The sequence below is a fragment of the Aulostomus chinensis genome, chromosome 11, assembly GCF_037954235.1.
Source record: "Aulostomus chinensis isolate RoL2024-O1b breed Wild chromosome 11, RoL_Achi_v1.0, whole genome shotgun sequence".
NCBI lineage: Eukaryota > Metazoa > Chordata > Actinopteri > Syngnathiformes > Aulostomidae > Aulostomus > Aulostomus chinensis.
In genome coordinates this window covers 4590483-4608181 of record NC_141330.1, presented here as the reverse complement: position 1 = coordinate 4608181, position 17699 = coordinate 4590483, and the positions used below count along the sequence as shown (strand labels likewise).

The window sequence follows — 17699 nt, the reverse complement described above, 5'->3', positions numbered from 1 at the left end:
AGGTCATCACGTGGTAGTGTCAGGCTGAGTACGCCATCCTGATTACAAGTAACCTCAACGTCCCGTTTGAGAACTGTGGATTCCTCCTTTCACCGACTGTGTTTGCACATGACAGAACACACGACGAAATAAATTAGCATCTTTAATGAGCTTCTTTTAATTGTTCAATGCATGACCACACATATACTGGTTTTCTTTTGCACTGTGCATGATGGGACAGTCACTATGGAAATGTTGATGTCGATGGGATACATTTTAGGAGTTTACAGGGGGTCCAAACACAACCCACATTCGTCAGGGAGTCAGCCGGTCCCTCGTCCCGCATCTCGGTGATAGCTACAACACCAAGCTCATCGGCCTCCAACTACTTCCTCCCTCCAACATGACACCTTAATAAATTCTGGATAATAATTCCTCTTTCCAGAACTGTGGGATTTGTTCGGTGGATCAACGCACAACAACCCTTTTCTTTAAACATTCTTGCATATTTCATTCAGACTGAGCTTACAAAAAGCAAAATAAACAACATTTGGGTACAAAAATAAAATCCAAATTAAAACCTTTTTTTTTTTTTTTTTTTTAAACAGGGCGACACCTGTAACGTGTTCAGTTTCTCTCCTCATATAAAGACAGCACAATACGTAAGTCGCTGGTCACAAAAGTACACCGCAAAAAAAAAAAAAAAAAAAAAAAAAAAGAAAAACCAAAAGAAGAGACACAGGAAAGAAACCGGTCCCAGAGAAGTGTGCGCGGTCTGTCTTCTTCAACTGTTCCGAGAAGCCTTTCAGCGACGACACCCAGGTTGCTCGGGTGGGCTAGAAGGGTTTCAGCTAGACAGAGTGTGTGTGTTCAGTATCTCAACCCTGTCTTCATACACCCTCGACTTAACAAAATGCAGCCCTACCCGACACGCACATTCTTGACAGTTTCTCAAATACAAAACTGACGGGACAGGACAGAGGAGGAGGGAGCGGAAATCCAAACCACTGTTCTAAATATCTATATGGATTCATCTGAGTGTGAATGTGTTCATGTGTGTGTGCGGCTTCTCTCTCAACATGGATGTACTCGTTTGCTAACATATACAGTGTATTCCTGGTTAAGCTCTTCAAAGTTGTTGTGTCGTGCCTCCCCCCCCCCCACACCGTTTCCTCAACCTCGACCACTAGGGGTCACTCTTATGTTTCGGATTAGGAGGTGGGAGATCTGCAGTTTCTTATAGCGCCGTTTCGCCCACATTTCTCTTTTCTTTCCTCCACTGTATTTACTTTTCCAGCCCTCTAAAGCTTGAACTCTTTACATCGATCCAGCTTCCTTTTGAGTTGTTTTTTTGCCTTTGGAGACGCAGATACACACAGAGCAAAAGAGTGGGAGAGAGAGAGAGGGAGCGAGAGTCGTGATCTATCAGCTGTTTCGCAGCACCAACAGCTGCCACCGTTTGACCTCTCAGCCGATCTCCTTCCACTGTCGGTAGAACTCCACGATGTTCTTCAGCTCCATGCCCGCCGAGCCCGCCGCCTGGATCGCTGACTGGTAGGGAGAAAAGAGGACATGAAACGTGTCGAATCCTGTGACATCTCTAAGTAGTTTGTTTATTTTCAATAAAGAGAGGAAGAGTATCCTGGCTCCAGCGCCTACAGTCTTGAGGGCATTCAAGGGGTGGATGTCTCTGGTGCACTCCACATCAGATTTGGGAGAATCAATAAAATCAATAAAAGACAACTGAGGGATTTTACTCTCCATCTGTGTTTTCTCTCTCTCTGTGCTTTCATGAAATGAAGCCATTCACAAGAAACATGGAGACAAAACATTAATAGCATCAGATCACTAGCTGAGATGGATGCTAATGCTGGCCGCATTACGCTTTGGCTTTTCCTAAAACAAAGTACAGCATGTGTGTATCAGCCACTGCTAGAGACGCCTGAGCTTGTCGTTGTTGACAGCTAGCATGCTGCTTGTTCAGCTATCTGGGCCTCGCCGGCCGCCAAGAACCGGTCAACCCGGAACCGGTCGACCCTTCCTACAGCAAATAACAGGATTATGTAAATAGGTCTGTAATGTAGCAAACACAGCAGGTGACTGACCTTCATTGCTGCTGACTGAGTGCAAAGCTCCTCCACTTGATGGCCGGTGAGAATGGTCACCATGCCGGCCGTATCTTCATCTCCGTTACTCTGGGAGACTGTTAGCTGGCGACAGCTGTCCACCATCTTGTACAAATGCCTAAAAGTAAAGAGAAGTCCTGATTTAGACCAACAAATTCAAAAAAATGAGCACGTTAGAGGAGGCGACAATGGTAGAGTAGTGAGCCGTACCAGGCTTCGATGTCCTGGCGCTTCAGTTTATCTCTTTCAAAACTTCGTCCAGACTCCTTCTGGCAGCGAATGTACCTACGGGACAATGAGAACATTTAAGAAACAGCGAGAGGAGAGACGTGAGCTTTGTGCTCTCAACCAAACAAGGAATCAAAAACAAACTCACCTCTCCGAGAAAGAGTACAGAAAGCATCAACAGTCACTGCAGGCTCACTACCATCACCCACCTGTTGCCTTTGCGAAATTCAGACTCCAGGAAGCGAATGCCGTCCCGCGCCCCAGCGTTCTCCTTCTTCAACCTGTCGAGTCCATCAATCACTGCAACACAGATGTCGTCCAGACTAAGTAGACGATCGAGAAATTTCAAACTTCTCTACATAAAGCATTCATGCGAATTAAGATTTAAGTACATTAATATTTTACATAAAAACACGATTATATTGTATATGGTTATTGGTTGTTGTATATAAAAAAAAGAAGATAAAAACACATTTGGAAATTCAAACAAGAATCCGGGATCAGTCACTTAACAGAAGGCGAATGACAATAGTTCTGTTTTAAGTTGGGATGCAGAAGAATATCAACACGTCACCAGTATCAGCAGAAACTGGTCATTTTATAATTGATGAAGGAAAAACTGTAGGATCTATGGACTTCAAACATCACGCATTCTTAGCGTTAAAGTTTTCATCAGATACATGATGTCTCAAACCTTCATCACCTCTAACAAAATGTCAAAAAAAGAAGATGACGTCAACACTTCCACCATGCCCGACTAACCGTTTCACCAAATCATATAATTGTATAATATATTCTGGTTTAACGGGGTTTAAAAGTGTTAGTTCAGGGAAAACAATCTTTTGGATATGACACTCAACTGATATTACTAAATCTCTGACAGTTCAGGAAAAGAAAAAAAACGGATGTATATTACAATGTACACGTCTATCTGTGAATACTGATTGTTTTGATAACATTATAAGAGACTATTATGACAAATTTGGCTTGCCAGCTCTGTCCTTCAGTGAAAACATCAACATTCATCATGCTTGTTCAAGGCCACACAACGAGCAGTGCGTGAGCCAGTGCACTGACCTGTTCGCGGGATGATGATGATGAAGCAGCCGCTGCCGGCCAGCTGCCTGATGAGGCTCAGATGGTGGCAGAGAGCAGCGGTGTCTGGCACCAGGTAGGGAGACATGGACGATTGGGCTTTCGGCTGCTGAAGGCTGCCCTCTAGCTGCGACACCTCCAACTGCAACATCAGACAGAAAAGGAGACTAACAGCTGAAGAATGCAATTTTGGAATGTATCATTTTTAGCTGAGGGTAGACTCGGGGCACTGCCTCCATCCGGGTATTCTAAAGAGTATTCAGACAGATTCAGACTAAGAAACTGACGCTGAGGAGATCATGTTCGAACCTGGAGCCGAAGCTGGGCCATATCCCTCATTAACCGATTTCGACGAGCCTCCTCTTCAGCCTGGACAAACCAAAGAGAGTAAACATCAACGGGGGAAAATGTTTTACACACACAACGCATTTTACTCCCAGAAAATTGATCAAATATGCGTCGCATTAATTTAGGTCCACAACTGTATGATGCAAGTCTTGAATATCCTGTGGGTTTTCTGTTGGATGTCACTCACCATCCGGAACTGGGCCTTGGCTTGTTGCACCAGATTGTCCTGTTCAGACTGGCTGATGCTGGTGAAGATGCCCGCCTCCGGGTTGAAGTGCAGCACGTTGCCCTGGAGACTGGTGAGGAAATGGCCAAAACTCCGAATACAACACACTCGCACCATGCACTGAAGGAAAGAGAACAAAGACTTTAATTGATATAATATGAATCAACTTCACAGGACTTGTGCGGTTGTTGAATATCGCGATGAGCAGTCTTAACACAGCAGATGGCGAATGGCACAAATGTCTCAACTACAGAAACAGTATTTTACACTGCAGCAAGGATCTGATTACGAAAAACAAGGATTTATTGGTTCAATAGTGATGTCATCTAGTTTCTTGTCGTAAGATGAATATCACAAGAAAATAAAAGCACCAAAATCAGCGTTAATGGGCTACAAGCATGTAAGCGTAGACTCTGGGGGCATGTAACCAGACTGGCATTTAATTCTGTGTGTGTGTAACTCACATAAACACAGATCTCTACTGAGGATGGGCAATGGTGATAATGTACAATAAACAAACGTCTTCATCTAATTGCAAATTAGAAACGCAGTTGATAAAATAAAAACTGCAAGATAACATTAATGTAGTCCAAATGAACAAAGAGGAAATCTGATTTCTTAATTACTCCAAAACTGAGAGCAGAACTGTTAATTTTGGATCTTATCAATAATAACGGCCACAGGGTTTGTTTAATTCCAGATTTCGATGTCCTCTCCCGACTTGTTAGAAAAGGTCCACAACTGGCAATACAATAACAGACTGATGCCTCACACCCTCTTCACAGTGAAAAACACGTGTCAACACCCCAGTTTGCTCGGCATTAAGGCCCATTCGAGCTTCCAGAAGACCAGGGTCTGAACTCCCGCTGTGAGGGCTGCGTGCCTGTGTCGTACGTCATCGCGCTGACAACGTCATCATTTTACATAAATGTGCGCCGAAACACTGAGAGGTAAACAAACGACGACATGGACGTCGTTGAGTTGAACATTAGCATTGTCGTTGCGTGCATTGCAATGTTGTCTCTTTTGATAAGCACACAAACTCGGCACAGATTGGAAAATGTCCGAGCACTAATGCAGCGAAGGAGGATGGAATTTTTTGGCGAGTCTGAAGGGAGCCGAAGAAGCTACAGACGAAGCCTGACAGGCGGCACAGTGACAAAATCAGGATGTGACAGGAAAGTCGCGTGAAACCTGAGATGACGCGGGTTGCCTTTTTCACACTGCAGGCGAGCCGAGCTGAGCTTGGCGAGTTGGTCGACACGGGTCAAAATGCCGAGTCAACCCCATCAGAGTGCCCAAATTCCTGTGTTGACCCACGTTTTTGGTGCAGTGTGAATGGGGCTTAAGAGGCAGGACGTGGACTGAAGCTGCTTGTGTGTTATAGTGTCCTTCACGCTGACTCATCTGTCAAATCTGTGCACCAGTAGTGTGTGCGAGTGTACCTCCTGTAGGGGGCTCAGGGAGGAGTTGTGGCGGCTGAAGTCGAGGCGGCGGTGGGCTACGCTGAGAGCAGGCAGGTGTCGCAGAGCCAAATCCTCGGGCAGCAGCAGACTCTGGACCAAACTGGGATGCTCACATTCATTTAACAGTTCTGTCACCTCAGGGTTCAGACCGAGCTCTGAAATACAAACACGGAAAAATATAACTAAGACGTGCACTCAGAGAACATTAGTAGGGACACACAAACACAAACACACACACACACACTATAAGGATATAAAATTCCAGGTAAGTGTTAGTGCCTTTTATGAGACACTGTTTTTTAAATGTTTTTTTTACGTTCCATTTTATGTGATATTCCAAATCATCTTATCACTGTGTTAATCCCACTACAACAGGACTGAAAATCCATGTTGGATTTTCACGTTAGGGTCTAACACGTTTAGCTTGGTCTAATTTAAACTAGGTCGGTCTGACTTCTCTGGCATGTACACACTGCAACAGCCCCATAATCATGTTCTGCACAGGTTCTGAAGGATCCACTGCTGTGTTTAACCAGAAAAACAAGCAGCATAAAGCAGAGGAAGCTACAACATGGCGGGCATAACAATGGTGAAAACGAAGCATTTCTGGACAGAGTGGCAAATTTTATGCTGTCTGAGTCTGGGGAGTTTTCTGTTTTTGCTTAAATTCGTCATTCAAACGCAGCCTGATTGGCACCGAATTACATGATTTGTTATGCGACAAAGTTGAACCGAGTGGAACGAGCTGCAAAGGGGCATAACACCACTTACTGTTCTGAAGGTGCACAAGCATCAAAGACTAAATTGATTATTTCCATGTGCTGTGGGACAATGACAGTAATCCTCATGGAACTGTAGCTCAGCTGTGATTTTGCATGTAAACCCACTTAGTCGGAGATCATCATCTGAAGACTGCATGGAATATTTTTCTGGACACGTTCTTTTTTCTTTGGGTTTCATCTCGCTGAATTTTTTTGTATTTTGAGGTGACAAAATTTAAATATTTTATCGCACACTGCTGTCTACAGCCACATCATGTGCCTACACAGTGCAGTCTATCCATATCTCACCAGCCTCCAGCATCTTGCTGCCATCTGGTAGCAGGTTGAGCAGCACAGACAGTCGGTTCCACAGGCTCTGAGAACTCTGCAGGCAAAAGAGCAGATGAGAATTTGTTAAAAATGCTTCGACAAAGGGGGACGTTTCATAGACCAAACCAGAATATCTTTCCCCTCACCTGTGCACACATGAGGATGATGTCTGTGTTGGTCCTTAGCCAGTCAATGAAGACCTTCACCACCTGGATTAACCCCTGATTGGTCAGAATCTCTAGCTTCTCTAACAGCGTTTTCTCACTGTGTACTGATGGAGTACTGTGTTGGCTGCCTTCTGAATCAGAGTCCAAGTCTTGGGGAGAAGGAATTGCAAAAATTAAATACGAGGGAGAAGTAAGTGTTCAATTAAAAAAAAAAAATGCTCAAAACAATTGAAAAAACAAAACAAAACAAATGTAGATGTTAAAAAGCAGACAGCACGTTACCATTTTCATTTGTTCCATTCGCAGTGCTCGAGTTCATGTCGCAGGGGGAGTCCCCAGGAATCGGGGGTGTCTCTTGGGAGGGAGGAGCAGATGCGTCAGGAGGGGTGGGAATACTTGAGGAGGAGGAGGAGGCTTGAGGTCTCAGCAGCATGTTGCTGAAGGTGGGCGCCAGGCGGAAGCAGCGCTTAGCCTGAAAGAGCTGAGACGACATGGCTTGGAGGTTGCTGCTGATGCTGGGGTCGCTGGGCATGAGGGGTCCATTGGTGGTTGGAGGGCTGTCACCGCCATCCCTCTCGCCTCCTTCGTCCTTGGGCTGGTCTTCGTCCTCCTCTTCATCCTGGTGCTCCCGGGTCTGCCCCTCCAGGTTGTCTGAGTTTTCTGTGTCGTCCATGTCCTCCAAGTCTGAGCGAGACTCCTGGCTGTTCATGTCTGAGTCTGTCTCCACATCAAAAGCCGTCCCTCCTTCCTCTTCCTCTTCCTCTGAGCCACTCCCCCAGCTGCCCTCCTCACCTAAGGGGTCAGCCTTCGTCTCCTCCCGGAGAGAGGAAGGATTGGGTAACGTTCCAGTTGAGGCAGCGCCTGTTGAATCAGCCCGGCCCCTCCTCTCGTCGTCATCATCTTCATCATCCTCGCTCTCAAAACCTTCACTCAAGTCGCTTTCATCCTCTCCTCGATCATCCTTGTGGGCGCAGCGGCGTCTGCGGAGTCGAGAGAGGCGGGTGTACTTCTTCTTCTGCCTCTGTTTTTCTTCCTCCATCTTGCGCTCTTCTTCAGTGCTACTCTGCTTTTTAGCTCCAACCCTGTCGCAGTCACCTTCGTCTTTCTCCTCCTCTTCTTCCTCCTCCTGCTCTAGGGAGCCATTCTGGAGAGGCCGCACATCAGAGCCTTCTGCCAGTGGAGCTGACAAATCCCTCATCTCTAGGTCATCTAGATGAGAGCAAACATAATTCACTGCCTTGGGATTTCCTTTGAACTCTTTCACTGAATTCATCTCATACCAAAACAGATGCTGGTGAAAGCAACAGAGTGAAGGAGTGTTCAAACTTCTAATTGCTCTTAACAGCAGCCGAATTTCACTTTACTAGAAAACCTTCACATGCTGCTGACGTTTTCCCAGGTGATGTTCACTTGAAACCGCAAAGACCAGAACATAAATGACAACAGATGCTGCTGATGTGGGTAAATTGAGACTGACACATTAATGTATCCTAGTGGCGACGTTTCTTCTGCTGTGCAGACTTGTGAGGATTCTTTCAGCACTGAAATGTTTTTTTGGGGGGGATTTTGTCTTTTTTAAATTTAGAAAGCTCCTCTCACCTGTTGCGTCAGTGTGAAGTGGAGGCACCTGGCTCTCTGTTTCCTCCAGTTCAGCCTGCAGCCGGATGTTGACGTGGTTCACCAGATGGGAGAACAGGGCCAGAGTGAAAGCTATGGATGCACTATACTGCTTTGATCCTAAAACAAAAAAACACACCCATTTTGGTTCAAAATTTTGTTTGAAAATGTACATTTCTGTTGCGTATGTTACGTCTTTGCCAGATGCAAACAGACCTCCTCTCTTCAGGCTGTGCACCACCATCAGACACGTGACCACCATCTTGAAAATGAGCGTGTCAGGCAGTACAGGGCAGGAGCTGTCAGCGTGCTGCTGCTGCTGCTCCTCCTCTTCCTCGCTGGGGGAGTGGTGAGCGCTGCCATGTGTTGGGGGCGGCAGGTAGAAGAGCACCAGGTTGAAGTCCTCCAGCACTGACTGGCAGAGGGACGTCAGCTCCGTCTCCATCAGACTTAACAGATACAGAGACGGATCAACACAACAGGAGGAAGAATACAGGCGACAGGCCGTCATTTTCACAGAGGAAAAACATCCATCACAACTGGTTAGTGAGAGCACACAGAATGACCAGCAGTAGTGACACTTATTCAACAAAATATCTGACTTGGCGTTAGAGAAGATCAGGAGTGTCAAGTTAACTTCAGATGGCACCAAAACAAAACTTAAAAAAACGAATCACCACATCCAAGTTCTATTTTTCTGCGTTGTATGGCTGTCAGAAGGAGTTTGACCACCGAAACTATTTTAGGTCATTTTATTTCTCGATGGATGTTAAATGGCATGTGTGGGCAACTCGAGGGGCTGCAGCACAGGTGCGGTGTGTGTGTGTGTTGTGACATTGTCCAGCAGAAGACCTTTTTGTACAGAAAGATTAAACTGAAAATGACTAAAGCATAAATATAAGAATGTTTGTGGACTCTTAACCAACTGATACCTGTAAGGATGACAGCTCACTGTGTTTTTAGAGGAGCAGAGCCACACTCACCTGTTCTTGGGCTGCAGCAGGCTCTGGAGGTACATGAAGCTCACTAGCAGGCGCTTAATATCTTTTGATCTGCAGAAAACAGGTCAGGGGAAAAGGATGAAAAATTAGAGATCGCAGAGATCAAGATTTTCTTTCAAAACTCTGCTCTAATTTTGCGCTGAAAAACCAACAGTGGCCTCACCAACAAGTTAACACAGCGGGACTCCAACATTCACGCATTCAATACCACTAAAATCTAATTTCCTTTTCAGGGGAACATCAACTTAAACTACATTGAAGATGTCGGGTGCATTCCTCGGATGAGAGGGCTTAAATAACAATGATGAAATCTTTGTCAAATTCACACAGTATCAAATTGTCACTTATTAGAAAAATGACTCATGTCCTCACATCTGCTTCAGAGAACTGTCAACCTGTCTTACACTGACACAATGACATTTTCTCAATTGTAACTTCAATGAATTCAACAAAATTTGCGGACTTTATCTTCATTTGACGTTTGAGGAAGCTGTTTTGGTCTCTGAAAACGACCGCAACCAGCTTACACTAGTAGGACACTCCTCAGGTCGATGCCCCTCATTTTCATTGTAATTTTTCTCTTCTGGATGAATTTTAAATCAGGTTCCTTTCATCAAAATCCCCCAAATTTCCCAAAAACCAATGCTTAAATATTCTGAGAGTAAATGCTTAAAAACATCCAAAACAACAGGTGAGAACATGAGCATATTCATTGCAAATGTAAAGCCCAAAGACAAAACTGCTAAAACAAGAACTGACTGAAAGACCCGGCATTCCAAAACTCTCTCACTGCAGTGATGCAGCAGGCTGTTGGTAACCCTCAAAGAACAACAACCGTTTCCTCCTATTTTTCACAGATTTTCTTTCAACTGCAGAAATGTTCCTGATCTAGAGTAGACGAGATGTTCGCAGTTATCCGCGTCCCACCGGGTCCACGGTGTCCGTCCACTCTTACCTCTGGCGAGACGGAGAAAGCTTCTTTATTTCCTGTTTCTTGACTTGGTGGTACATCTTGGCAGCTTTGTCAAACAGGCGCTTCAGGTTGCCATAGGCCCCCTCAAACGGAGTCTCTGATTGGATACTGACACAAAAGACATTTACGTTAGGAACTGTAATTGATCAGATCTGGATTACATCCCACTTGAGGATGCGGAGCAGCTTTTCTCACCAGCGTAGGTAGTAATAGGTTGCTTCAACATTGTAGAACTTGCTCCCTGCCAGTGTGCCCAGTTGGTTAAAAGGCATTCCTGCACACAGGAGGGTGAAGAGGGGTGTGAACAGGCTGCATTTCCCTGAGCTACAGTCAGATTAGATTCACTGCCGACGTACAGAATCGTACAGATGACACACACAAAGGTGCTTCAGTGTGAAAGCTAAGGATCATCGGGAGTCAAATAACAAGCATCATTAAAGACTAACCTTTAACATTCTACCTGTAACATTTTTTTTTAATAACACAAGACAAACTTACAAATGATATCTGACATTTTGATGCACTTGTGTCAAGATAGCGGTTGCATCCAGAAAACTTGAAAGCACAAAACCCTCTCTTAGTGTTCGTAAAAACCGGATTCAACGTTTGTATTTCTGTTCCAACGACTGGAGGAATCGCATTTGAATGCAACTCTTTTCTCCTGCCACTAAAAAGAAATTTTACCAGGTGACCACATGTTCTTAAGCTGTCACTCACCTACGTGTGGCATGACAGACAGAGCCTGATGGTAAAACCTCTCTGCGAGCTGCTCAGCCTCCACGCCAGCCAGCTCATTCTGATACCGCGCTGCAGAGCACATCAACACATTAGCAATTCTTAGAAAAAAACAGATAATTAATTCATAAATTCATCAGCTGCTTATTCAGTTGAAGTATGAAAAACATCTCTGAATAAGAGCAGTCTAATCCAACAGCCAGCACGCGCACACACAGGGCATCGTAGAAGCTGCGTAAAAGGAAGTATGACATGTACATTCTATTGTTCTGTTATTACCGAGATCTCCTAGGTAGACAAGACAGCGATGACAAGCCATCTGTGCCCACTCCATCTCCTTGGGGGTGGCTGACACTGGTTTCTTTCGGCCTGCAAAGAACATTAAACAATGCCTATTATTCAAATCCGAGGCTTTTATCGATGCACTTACCCAAAATGACAATCACAGATATTACACAAGATGTGATTTTACTTAACGTTGTATCACTTTATAATGTGGTTCAGAGAAAGTATTACATTCTCTCTGACTTTGGTTCTGCAACGTCCACTAAAGCTGATGTCAGGAGGAAGTTCGCTCTCTCGACTTTGATCTCATCTAAAGTGCCTGGAAGGGTTCTTAATCCCTCACATGCTCAGATCTACTTCTGCTTGAGTCAATGGCAAAGTAACAAATGGAAGGACTAGAAAGGATTATTTGTTTACATGAGCTGAAGCATGAACTGCTTAATAAAAAGACAAAAAGACTACAAATGTAAGATGGGAGGAGCCTGAGGAGGCTTCAGGGGCCACGGTACAAAACTCAGGTCAAGTGATCTGCCACGCCAGCAGAGTTCGCACGCATTTATACCAAAACATTTCCATGTGTGAGGCAAATTTTCATGACCTCCACAACATCTGTTAACTCATAAAAAATAAACAGAAAAATCTGTGTCAAAATGCCCCTGCAAATATTTGACAGATGCTGAAGTAAATCAATATGAAACAAAAGACTTTTCTCAGCCATACTCAAAAATGTATGCAGCAAGTTTCCATGACTTTTCCTGAAATTCATTCATTCATTCCGTCAACGTTTCATGTTTTGAACCTGTTGTAAGTGATGCAGAAACTGAGGGAATTTACACCGTGGCATGCTGTCAGTGCGCACATGGAAACTGCTCAACAGACATGGCGTGACAAGATGGTTCCTGTTGTGAAGCTGCACAGACAGAAGCACCAACAAAAGCATGCAAATTGTTGCAATCATGTAAATGATTCACAGAGTGAAAGCTTGGAATGTGTGTTTTTACTTTCACCAGTGTGTGTGTCTGCAGGCGTCCATGTCAGCAGATCGGTTCTCTCGTTTCCTCTGACATATAACATGCTAGTACAAAAGGTCCGAACACACTGCAGGCACCTGACTCACTTCGAAACACACCCGCTGATTTAAATTACAGGACAAATTAAAGTTTCAATGCCAGTCAAACTGCCTTGACGCCTCTTGGTGCTCGTGTCCACCACCGCTTCTACAGTTGCAATATAACATCAGCAGGGTGCAGCAGCTGTTGCTTTAACCTCCTGCACCAGCTGGATAGTGCAGCTGAGAGAGAGAGAGAGAGAGAAAGAGAGAGAGAGAAAGAGAGAGAGAGTGTGTGTGTGTGTGTGTGCGCGCACGCGTGTGAGAGAAAGAGTTTTCTCTGAAGCAGGATATACATGTTCTCTAGCTGTTTACATCACCATCACATTTGACTGCAAGATCAAGCACTCATGGACAGGCTCTGACTATTTCAGACATGGATGCCTGCTGTGGGCCACAGGTGTGTCATGTGTCCGGGCCTTTAGTCTTGAAGGGTCCAAACAGGCAGGCAGCATCAAAATTGATGGATTTTCATATCAGTAATAAAATGTCTGGCCTTTATTAAAACGCGCTTCACTGTTCTGAATGTGTGTGTGAGGTTGTGTTTCTGTCATTTCTGACCGATGAGCGGGTCTGTGACGTGGGTCCAGTCGATGCAGTCCTGCAGCTCCAGCTGGTAATGGGACTGGATGTAGAGCAGCAGGTGCTGATAGAATCCCACGCCCGCAATCAAGTGTGTGCGGTAGGCACACTCCAGAGCGCTGCGACTGTGGATGTGCTAGAGAGGAGAAAAGAAGTGAGGAGCCGAGGCGTTAGCTTGATGTTTGCTCGTGTAGAGCTCAGCACCCATCTTGGAAAATGTTTCATCTTTCATTCTACATCAGAGAGGACGACAAGTGAAACATCTTCAAGAAGCGGAAGCGAGTCCAGCTCTGGGTACATAAGTATCAGAATCACACGCTCATAACGATGACGCAGGGGAACAGAGTGGCATTTTTGGGGGGGGGAGTTCCACTGGGACCACCTGTGCGTGACTTGTATACATTAGTCTTACTATGTAAACCAGGTTCCATGCCAGTGACCACTAAATGCCAGACATTGTGGTACACTAACCTCTATGTGGCAGCCCGGATGCTAAGGCAAATCATCTAAGTAAAGAGAAACGGGTGTGCTAACGTGCACAGACTCGGTTTGCTGCAGTCACCTTCTTGTTGGTCTTGATGACCTGGATGACCTCATAGTAGACCTTCCTCCAGAGAAGCTCCTCCGCCTTACGACCGTAGTCGACAGGGTGGAGAAACATCAGTTTCACACAAAGCTCCCGCAACCTGAAAAAACACATCCACACAAAAGGCAAACCGCTCAGCTCGCAGATTTAGACTCGACACAAACACACATCTGTTCATTTGTCTTCAACATGTCAAACCGTCTTTATAGTTGAACCAGAAAAGGGAGGTGGTTTAATCAATCACAACAATTCAAATGATCAATCACATTAATCATTTTAAAGCCACCAGATGTACCACCTCTCAGCTCTGTGCCTCCACTGATGCTGCAGGAGCCATGTTTGTAGAAAAATGCTGTCAGCGCTTAACGATGACCAGAAGAATCTTCTACCAGATTATTATGCCGTCACACTGAAGCTGGTGATGCTTGGTACACGTTTACGGAACATTTTGTCACCATCAGTGTGTGAACTCTACAGTGACCTTGACATGTGAGCGCTAAAATCACATTCCCAACAAATTTTTGAAAACATTCTCCCGAGCTTCTGCTTGGATATTGCATTAATTAGAACGACGACGCCCACAAGGAGGCAGAAAACGTATTCAAAATTCCTGGTTCCGGCTTCTTAAACGTGAACATTTGCGGCTCGCCTCTGTCGCCTATACAATTCAAATACTCGACAGTTAATTGAAGAACGAACGAGATGAATTTGTCCAAAGGTTCAGGACAGTGCTGAAGTTTTCTGACCCCCCCCCCCCCCCCCCCACACACACACACACACACACACACACACACACACCTTTTGACATTTTGGACTGAAAAAAGAAAAAAACCTGACAAAATGATTCATCACATCATTAATCTGCAGATGAGTCAACAATGAACTTATTCATTAGTTGCATTATGAACGCTACACGAGTGACAACTGATGACAATCATGGTTCAACTGAACCAACACAAGTATTTGCAGCAATTATTCACTGTGTGAGTCACAAGCCAGAGTTCTGCACCAAATGACTGTAAAATCTGAGCCACTTCAGCCAGTAACACAACAGTCTGAATACAGCGGGGCAACTGGGGGACGTCAATGCTCCGACTCTTCCTTCATGTCTCTCTAGACAATCAACTTCCTCTTTATCAGTTCCAGCTTTTCATCTGTTCCATCTACAATCCTGCACATGCATTTATTTCTCATCGTCGCTCCTTTGAAGAAACGCTTCTTGGTGTTTCTACATTGCCAGAGAGGAAAATAAAATACAACAGTCGACAACAATGACCGTCTTACCTTGCACTTAGGTACACTTATCACATTCACAATACAAGAGTGCGACTGTGCTCAGTCACACTAAGTGTTGGTTTCTATTACTAGTGGATGCCTCTAAATATGGGAGTAAGATTATCTCCAGATACACAGTGGCTGTAATATTATCTGATCGTCACATCGGAGGTGGACAGAAATGCCTAGATATGGACCTGACATCAAACACGTGTATTCCGATTATAAAGAAGACTGTTGAGTCATCCTTTTTGTCTGCAAGAAGACAGGCAACGCTAACGAGCACAAGATCGTATCCTGTCCTGTTGTTCTACCCACCGCCGAAGAGACGTGACACGTCTCTTCCTCACGGTTAGTTTCAACTTCCTTTTTCTAATTTGAAGCTTTTGTGGTTCTCGTATACAGAGCAGGCCGCGAAGATTCCCCTGTCATCCAGGACATGTAAACACAAAAGGGTTAAATCAGAAGCAACTGGACGTATTGGCTCTTCTTTCAACCCGGCTGGATGTGTCCATCATGCAAATAAGCACCGCAGTCTGGAGCGTCAGCAGCACAACTCAGCAGATTCTCATTTGTTTGGACAGTGCTGATATCTCTCTCTGATAAAATCAGAGGATGAGACTGAATTGATTCGATGTGCTTCTAACGCAGAACACCAACTGGACCTTGACATCATACAGACATGAACACATGCGACTTCAAAATGATGTCCATTGACAACAGCTCTGAGTGCTGGCAAGAAGCTCCCCATTCATCATCACACAGGGTCAGAGTCTCATCACGCGTATCATAATCATAAAAATTTCATAAAAATGACAATCAGTGCGCTCATACAAAGTCAACAGACAAAAGCATTCACAAGACACAGAGACACTGATAGCGCAGTTTCTCTTTGAGGAGAGACCAATTACATATGACGAACAAATCAATTACCTCATTTATACATGTATTCCAATTGTTGTCTAGTATGTATTTAGATGTGTACTGTCCATGTGTATGGAAATATAACATGTAAATGTAATCAATTTGCTACAGACATCGCGTTATACCAATAACTGACAAATCAAAAATTATACATTCAAAATTTCCATTCAAATATATTCCAATAACTGAATTACAGCAATTATACATGGGCCACTCCACGACTTTATCACTACATATGTTTGATATGACATTGATTCTAGGGGCTAGAATGTCAATACACACACACGCGCATACACAAACACACACACACACACACAGGAGCCAGCAGGACCTACTTGTTGCGGAGGCTGATATTCTCCGGCTTGAAGACTTCTCTATAGGATGCTTTGCTACCGATGATGACATCCAGCTTGTGAACAGACTCCACCACAGCCCTGGATGGTGTTGGACAGTGGAGAATATTAGCAGGCACTAAATTAGTAACCCAAGTCCTTACAGTTTCATTTCTCTGACACAAACACAATGACTACACATGCTAACCCACACTGTTTAGCCGAGAGCGTTTGAGCTCAGTTTGCAGGTGTCAAGAATGCAGGAATGTGAGGCTCCTCAGTGTCGTGACAACAGTCTGTCTGAGGGAAACCATGGACTCATTCTTGTAAACACTGACCGGCTCAAGCTCAACAAGCCGACACAATAACGTCCAATTAGCACCTCTGTTAGCTGGGCAAAACGGCCTCAGTACCTGTAAAGCCGCTTGATGAGAAGGACTTTCGCCTCTGGCTCACTGTCCTGCCCCGGTCCGCTCATGTTAGCGACGTCACAGGTGTTTGATCCAACGCGCCAGCGTTTAGTCACCGTCTCCTTCAGACCCCCCGACACACAGTTGTCACGGCTACTCGGGTTTGTTCCCCGGCAGTGACAACCGTGTTGATAGCCAGTTAGCACTAGCCTCCGAGGTGGCGTTCACTTTCCTCCCTGTTCCTCCGAATCTCTTTCGTTTCGTCTGTCCTTTGGCAAGGCCCCCCTCTACCCATCCGCTCCGAACACCGGGTGGGAGGGGTGCCCGGTAATTTACTCTCTTCCTGGTCAGCTACAACGGCCTGATATGCTCCTTGTGTTGATCTCCATTCCAGCCATTGCTACGAGGGCGGCCATTCTTCCTATCAGGCAGCGACCGCCTGAATACCGCGAGAATACAAAGCAAACACGAGATTACACTACGGGTTGCCAGATCAGAGTAGTAAATCCGTTATGTTTTGTTCGAAACATATCCTTCTCCAAGGAGTTGTGACATGCATAAACTATCCATCCATCCAGTCTACCACTTATCCTGTCAAGCGTCGCGGGAGCTGGGGGTGGAGCCTATTCCAGCAGCCATCGGGGGGAGGGAGTTGGGGTTCACCCTGGAGGGGTCACCAGTCCATGGCAGGGCCAACACATAGAGACAGACAACCATACACACTCACAGCCACGCCTACGGTCAATTTAGAGTCTGGATTAACCTGGTCCTCTCTTGATGTCTTTGGACTGTGGGAGGAAGCTGGAGTACCAGAGAGAAACCCATGCAGGCACAGGGAGAACATGGAGACTCCACACAGAAAGATCCCGTGTTCCAGCCGGGGCTTGAACTCTTAACCTTCTTGCTGTGAGTGACAGTGCTGACCACTGCACTCCCAGGCCACCTCCATTTCCATTTTACATATTTCTATTTTGTATCTTGACTTGATTTTTTTTTGTACTTGAATGGGAGCAACTGCAGAACTGTAACTCTCCCAACAATAAAGAACTTCTGATTCTGTGTGACATCAGATTACTTACATATGACATTTACATATAAATTTGCCTGTATTTCACTATTTCTTTTCATGCGCTCCTAAAATAATT

At 45.0% G+C, this 17699-nt stretch overlaps 1 protein-coding gene across 1 annotated transcript; it reads right to left on the bottom strand.

Moving 5' to 3' along the window:
• Positions 1-133: 133 nt before the first annotated feature.
• smg5 (SMG5 nonsense mediated mRNA decay factor) lies at positions 134-17144 on the bottom strand. The gene is made up of 22 exons (XM_086217834.1): positions 16558-17144; positions 16148-16246; positions 13590-13713; positions 13007-13163; positions 11332-11421; positions 11035-11124; positions 10513-10591; positions 10300-10425; positions 9327-9395; positions 8560-8792; positions 8326-8463; positions 7009-7935; positions 6706-6875; positions 6539-6614; positions 5448-5623; positions 3964-4122; positions 3738-3797; positions 3411-3570; positions 2543-2633; positions 2316-2390; positions 2085-2223; positions 134-1530 (listed from the first exon to the last, which is right to left on the bottom strand). The coding sequence occupies exons 1-22, from the start codon at positions 16620-16622 to the stop codon at positions 1447-1449; spliced, it is 3387 nt and encodes a 1128-aa protein (XP_086073960.1). The 5' UTR covers positions 16623-17144; the 3' UTR covers positions 134-1446.
• Positions 17145-17699: the final 555 nt, after the last annotated feature.

Coding starts and splice junctions, on each gene's coding strand:
- smg5 (XM_086217834.1), bottom strand. CDS start 16,622: ATGAGCGGACCGGGGCAGGACAGTGAGCCAGAGGCGAAAGTCCTTCTC. Junction 3,798..3,963: donor CCAAGGCCCAGTTCCGGATG/GTGAGTGACATC, acceptor TGGTTTGTCCAG/GCTGAAGAGGAGGCTCGTCG. Junction 3,571..3,737: donor TGGCCCAGCTTCGGCTCCAG/GTTCGAACATGA, acceptor CTGATGTTGCAG/TTGGAGGTGTCGCAGCTAGA.